A 7,253-nucleotide genomic window follows, 5' to 3' on the forward strand; every position below is an offset into this window, starting at 1 on the left:
GGAATCGACTCTGTGGCAGCGGGTTTTTTTTTTTTTTTAATTCATGATAAAAACAATAAATCCCCGTAAAGTCATAATCTATTGCCTCAAACTATGAATTTTACAATAAATTTTTATCATTTGCACCTTTCTGGCTTTAAAAAAATGCAGTGATGTAAATATTGATTATATTAATCAATTAAAATGTATTTTTCAGAAATGTCCACTTTCTCTATTTCTATAGGAATCAAATATTCTCTTTCTGTATGTCCATACCTTCAAAACTATAACAAGTTAAATGATGACTTTTTCCTGACTATCTCTATTTTAAAGACTTTCTGAAAATTCCTACATAGACTGGATGGATAAAAGGAATAACTCAATGATATCTGAGTTTGTTTTGTTAGGACTCACCAGCACTTGGGAACTTGAAATTTTCTTTTTTTTCATATTTTTGTTGAGCTATGCAGCGATCATGGCAGGAAACCTTTTCATTGTGGTCACTGTAACTTTTGATTTTCACCTGCACTCTACACCTATGTACTTCCTCCTTGGAAATCTCTCCTTTCTTGATATGATTATTTCCACAATCACAATGCCTAAGATGGTCACAGATTCCCTCAGAGAGAAGAAAACAATTTCCTTATGGGGATGCATGGCTCAGATGTTCTTCCTCCACTTTTTAGGAGGCAGTGAGATGACTCTTCTTGTGGTTATGGCTGTTGATCGGTACTTTGCAATATGCAAACCTCTTCACTACACAACCATCATGAACCGCCGGGTACTCATGGGTTCTGTGCTGCTGTCCTGGGGTGTTGGTTTTGTACACACTATGAGCCAGATGGTTTTTACCATCACCTTGCCTTTCTGTGGCCCCAATGTGGTGGATAATATTTTTTGTGACCTTCCCCTAGTTCTAAAACTTGCTTGCGCTGAGACCTATGTTCTGGAGTTGTTGGTAATTGCTGACAGCGGACTGTTGTCTTTCATCTGCTTTGTACTCTTGCTCATTTCCTACATTGTGATTCTGGTGACCGTCAGATGCCGATCCTCTGGTGGACTCTCCAAGGCTCTGTCCACACTGTCTGCTCATGTCACTGTGGTCACTCTGTTCTTTGGGCCATGTATGTTCATTTATGTTTGGCCATTTAGTAGCTTAGCAGTGGATAAATTTCTTTCTGTATTTTATTCCGTCATCACGCCCTTACTGAACCCTGTTATTTATACTCTTAGGAATCAGGAGATGAAAACAGCTATGACTAGACTCAGGACCCACCATGTCAGCTCCTGACAGAACTTCTAGGGAGGGAACAATCCTGAAGATGAAGATTTTAGTGCAAAGTCTTTGTAAATTATATCTCAAAATAAGTTCATTTTTTTTGTGTGTACAGATTTTTTTAAATATTCATAGTATATATTGAAATTACCATGTTCCACCATTATTTTTGTATGGTTTTAATGAAATAATAATATTCTTAATGGAAATTCAATTCAGTTTGGGGATAATTTTTTAAAATTCTAGTAATCATTAAATAGAAAAACTGGCTCATTAACCATAGCTGGAAACCCAGGTATCCAAGACTAACTTTTCTTAAATAAAGAGAAATCAAATATAAGTTTGCATACTTTTAATTTCAAATTAGAAGTCTTTCAGCTAATTTCTCTAGATGACTAAATTGTGCACAAAATTGTGTAAACTCATCTAAACCTACAGGTAAACACACATACACCCACATTTTTGTGGCTCCTCATGTATAAAAGAGTATAGTATTTAAAGAGATAAGAGGCTAGTTTTTAGGAGTGGAACGATACGTACAGTGAGTGTCATCCACTGACATGAAACACATATTTATTTTATTCTGAAGAAAAAGGGAAATTCCACCTGAGAAAAGTTACAAGTAGCTGAATTCTACCTTCATTCATATTTACATTCATATTTACTCCTATATATCTCTTGAGAATCAAGTAAAATGTATTACTATTGTGCTAATTCTCATGGACAAAGAATAAACGAAGGAGACTATATATTCCAAGCATTCATGTCACAACACATGGTAGAGGAGGGGAGTATTGAAGCTGGTGAAATTTCATTAAGGAAATCAGAAAATTTATGTCCTGATATATAAATTTACATCTCTTGTCCATGGACATTAGAATAAGTAAACTAAAATTCAAAATGCTGTGCTTTTTCCCAAACACCTAGTAACCATTATAAGCTTCTACCCATTTCCTTCATTTTCTCTTAAGAAATATGAATAATATAGTGCCTAGAGGCAAAAGGGTATCTCTAGGAAGTATTTCTAACCATGTGATCAAGACATTTTAGAGGAAAATTTTTATTTTACAAAAATGGATTGAGGCAAATAAGATCTGGGTCCCTAGAGAATGTGGGGCATATCTGCATCTATTGCTTATGAACTATTACTATCATGGGGCTCTGGTAGCACAGTGGTTAAAGAGCTTGGCTGCTAATCAAAGGTCAGCAGTTCAAATCTACCAGCCGCACCTTGGAAATCCTATGGGGAAGTTCTACTCTGTACTATAGGGTCGCTATGAGTTGGAATCTACTTGATGGCAATGGTTTGGATTTTTTATGGTTTATTACAATCATAGAGTTAAATGTAGATACCTATACAACACGTAGCTTTATCAAATTTCTAACATTTTGCCACATTTTTCAGATTCTTTTTTACTAAGTGAATGAAACCACTAAGTGAGTGAGGCTAATAACTGAAGCACTAACTAGAAGCCAAATGCACATTCATGGACTCATGATGCTCATGTAGTGGAAGGGCTTATATATGGTGCCATATTGGTCCTAGGTCATGGCTATGAGCAACACCATCTCATATCCACCAGGACATGAAGTACAAAAATCTAGATGACACATCCCTGGAGTGCTATGGTGTTTTGCCCAGAGTATAGGTCAGAGATTATCTTAGGAATCATTTAGGTAGAAAGACACAAATCAATAAATGAGACATTGGCTAACAGGAAGTGCATTGGGAAATGCAAATGAGAGTCAAAGTCACTGTAAACAAAACGAGGAGGTTTCCCGGAACAATTGTATCATAAAACACTATAGAGAAGGTAAGGAGGAAATGCTGCATTGGTCTAGAGGTAGAAAGTCCCGGGAACACAAATTCAGACATCTCATAGTAATTTGGTTCACATGTTGACTTTGCTTGTTGTTGCCTAAAAGACCAAAAGCAAAGAAATGACAAAAGGAATATATCAGAAATAAACACAGGAGGGCGGGGCCAAAATGGTGGAGTAGTCAGACACTTCCGGTGGTCCCTCTTACAACAAAGACCCAAAAAAGTTAATCAATTACATATGACAATCTAGGAGCTCTGAACATCAAAGGCATGTTGAGGAATCGGACTGGATGGTAGGGAGAGGAAGAGATGGTTTGGAAGCAGAAGGGAGTTGACAGACCTGATCCAGTAAGAACCTGAGCCCTTCAGCCTGGATCAGTTTGGGGTTCACAGTGAGGCAGGCAAGCAGCGGTGCTCAGGAGGCCTTTTCCACACTGGCAGAGACCCAAGGGCAGAGTCTACTCAGCCATCTAGTACCAGTGTGAAACAGCCCTCGATCATCAAAAGATGAGTACTTGCGTCTGGCCTAACATGCAGATCAAAAACACCCCCACTAGGGAAAAAAAAACCTCTCTTCTATTTACCTGCCTGCTCCCTTCTCTACACTGGGTCTGGGAAGGCTTCAGTGATTGCCGAGTCCCCTGGGCCAGAAGTAGGAACCGTCACGTTCCCTGAGCCATTCTCCCAGCCTTGGAGAAGGAACAAATTAACAAACGGGGAAAAATAATCTGCAGACTCCCCTGGACCAGGAACTCAGCATAGGCACAGCTCCTTTGCCCAGTCACAGGCATGAGGGATCCACGAAGTTTAAGTGCCTTTTTCCCTGCATAGACTTATGTGAGTCCATTTCAACAGTATAGGCCCTCATTATCACAGTACAGCAGGGTATATACCTGAAGTCTAACTTCAACTGTTTCAGCTGTGAAGTGGCAGGTTCTTGACATTTGACACTGCTCTGCCCATTAAGTAGAGTCTTCACCTACCCACATCAGGGGCCTGAGGACTGCTGGCTCCACCCATGCCACTTGTGACAGGGGCCCAAGAATAAGAAGTATCCCCCAGTCCTTACAGTCAACGGCACTAGGTGTTCATAGTCCAGCTGCAAAAAGTACCCACCAATGCACTCTAGGGAACAGGTACACACTTTCCTCCCAGACACTTGGGGGCAGCCATTAGACCCCTGCCTTGCCCAGAGTATGTCTCCCTGCTGCAGCTGCATGCCTGTGCCTACACCAATCACTCATGCCTGTCTAGGACTGTAGGTGAGAGCCTGCACCACACACTAGGTGGCCGACAACCTGGACACCTGAGCTGAATCCATACAGGAGGAGTGGTTAGACTACTGACTCCCATACTTAGTGGCAGATCTGGCCACCTGGTGACAGGGTGTTGGAGCTTCAGGGGCACCAGGAATAGGGCTAGCTAACAAGAGCAGCCTATTTGGGCAAATAAAAATAAAACAAAACGAGAAGCTAGATCACAGTAAGCAACCATAAAATAAATAAATATAATAATTTATTGATGGCCCAGAGACAGCAGTCAATATCAAATCACATAAAGAAGCAGACCATGACAGCTTCAGCAAGCTCCCAAAATGAATCTAGAAATTTTCCAGAGGAAGAAAATTTCTTGGAATTACCAGAGGCAGAATGCAAAGTATTAACATACAGAACTCTTCAAGAGATAGGGAAGGAAATTAGTTAAAATGCAGAACATGCGACAGAGGAACTTAAAAAGATCAGAGAAGAGCATAAAGACAAATTTAACAGGCTGCAAGAATCCATAGGGAGACAGCAATCAGAAATCCAGAAGATTAACAATAAAATTTCAGAATTAGATGACTCAATAGAAGTCATAAGAGCAGAATTGAGGCAATGGAAGTCAGGATTAGTGACGTTGAAGATAAAGCACTTGACAACAACTTATCTGAGGAAAAATCAGATAAAAGGATAAAAAAAGAAGAAACCCTACAAATTACATGGGATTCTCTCGAGAGGAATAACCTACAAGTGACTGGAGTACTAGAATGGAGGATGGGGTAACAGAAAATACAGAGAGAATTATTGAAGAAAACTTGTTGGTAGAAAACTTCCCTGATATCATGAAAGATCACAAGATATGTATCCAAGATGCTCTTCGAACCAACATAAGGTAGATTCCAGAAGAAAGTCACCAAAACATAATCAAACTTGCCAAAACCAAGGATAAAAAGAGAATTTTAAGAGCAGCTAGGGATAAATGAAAAGTAATCTACAAAGGAGAGTCAATAAGAATAAGCTTGGACTACCCAGCAGAAACCATTCAGGCAAGAAGGAAATGGGATAACACATATAAAACCTTAAAGGAAAAAAAAATTGCCAGCCAAGAATTACATATCCAGCAAAACTGTCTCTCAAATATTATACTGAAATTAGGGCATTTCCAGAAAAACAGAAGTTTAGGGAATTTGCAAAAACCAAGCCAAAATTACAAGAAATACTAAAGGTAGTCCTCTGGTTAGAAAATCAATAACATCAGACAACAAACCAAGACTAGAACATAGAACACTGCAACCAGATATCATCACAGATAGGGAAGTCAAAGAAATAAATCAAAGCTAAAACACTGAAAATAGCAAAACAGAGATGTCAATATGTAAAAGATGACAACATTAAAACAAAAAAGAGGGACTAAAAGAAGTAGACATAGCTTTTTCATATGGAGAGGATGTCAAGGAAATACAAAGAAATAAAAGACCAGTTTAAACTGAGAAAAATAAGGGTAAATATTAAGGTAACCACAAAGGAAACTAACAATGCTACATGTCAAAATAAAAAGCAAGAAAAATATAAAGACTCAACAAATATAAAATCAACAACAATGAAAAAGATGAAAAGAAAATATGTAAAGAAAAAAGAAACTCAGCACAGAAAATGAAGTGGAACAAAGAAACTGTCAACAACTTACACAAAATGCATCAAAATGGCAGCACTAAACTCGTACCTATCAATAATTACAGTGAATGTAAATAGGCTAAATGCACCAATAAAGAGAAAGAGAGTAGCAGAATGGATTAAAAAAACATGATCTGTCTACAAGAGACACACCTTAAGGACACAAACTAAAACTCAAAGGATAGAAAAAAAATATACCAAGCAAATAACACTGAAAAAAGAGCAAGAGTGGCAATATTAATCTCTGCCAAAATAGACTTTAAAGTAAAATCCACCACAAAGGATAAGGAAGGACACTATATAATGATTAAAGTCTCAATACACCAGGAGGATGTGACTATAATAAATATTTACACACCCAATGACAGAACTCCAAAATACATAAACCAAACTTTACCTGCATTGAAAAGAGAGACAGACAACTGCACAATAATAATAGGAGATTACAACACACCACTTTAAGTGAAGGACAGAACATCCAGAAAGAAGCTCGACAAAGACAAGGAAAATCTAAATGTTACAATCAAACAACTTGATCTCATAGACATATACAAAACACTCCACCACACAGCAGCCAAGCATACTTTTCTTTTCCAATGCACATGAAACATTCTCAAGAATAGATGACATATTAGGCCATAAAGCAAGCCTTAAACTCCAAAGCACTGAAATATTACAAAGCATCTTTTCTGACCATAAAGCAATAAAAGTAGAAATCAATAACAGGAAAAGCAAGGAAAAAAAAATCAAACACATGGAAACTGAACAACGCATAGCTCAAAAACTACTGGGTTATAGAAGAAATTAAGGATGGAATAAAGAAATTCACAGAATAAAATGAGAATGAAAACACATCTTACCAGAATCTTTGGGAGACAGCAAAAGCAGTGCTTGCAGGTCAGCTTATGGAAATAAATGCACACAACCAAAAAAAAGAAAAGGCCAAAATCAAAACATTAACCCTACAACTGGAACAAGAGGAAAGAGAGAAGCAAAAGGAGCCCTCAGGAGCCAGAGGAAAGGGAATAATAAGAATTAGAGCAGAATTAAATGAAATAGACAACAGAAGAACAACTGAAAGAGTTAACAAGACCGAAAGCTGGTTCTTTGAAAAGATCAATAAAATTGATAAACCATTGGCCAAACTGATAAAAGAAAAACAGGAGAGGAAGCAAATAACCAGGATAAGAAATGAGATGGGTGATATCACAACAGACCCAACTGAAATTAAAAGAATCATAAC

At 37.9% G+C, this 7,253-nt stretch overlaps 1 protein-coding gene across 1 annotated transcript; it reads left to right on the forward strand.

The window, feature by feature from the left end:
* The first annotated feature begins 337 nt into the window (after positions 1-337).
* Positions 338-1,270, forward strand: LOC101355768 (olfactory receptor 4L1-like). The gene has a single exon (XM_012555255.2). It carries the CDS (start codon positions 341-343, stop codon positions 1,268-1,270), a length of 930 nt encoding a protein of 309 aa, XP_012410709.1. The 5' UTR covers positions 338-340.
* The last annotated feature ends 5,983 nt before the right edge of the window (positions 1,271-7,253 follow it).

Source organism: Trichechus manatus, unplaced genomic scaffold, assembly GCF_000243295.1.
Source record: "Trichechus manatus latirostris isolate Lorelei unplaced genomic scaffold, TriManLat1.0 scaffold00035, whole genome shotgun sequence".
In the NCBI taxonomy this organism is placed as follows: Eukaryota; Metazoa; Chordata; class Mammalia; order Sirenia; family Trichechidae; genus Trichechus; species Trichechus manatus.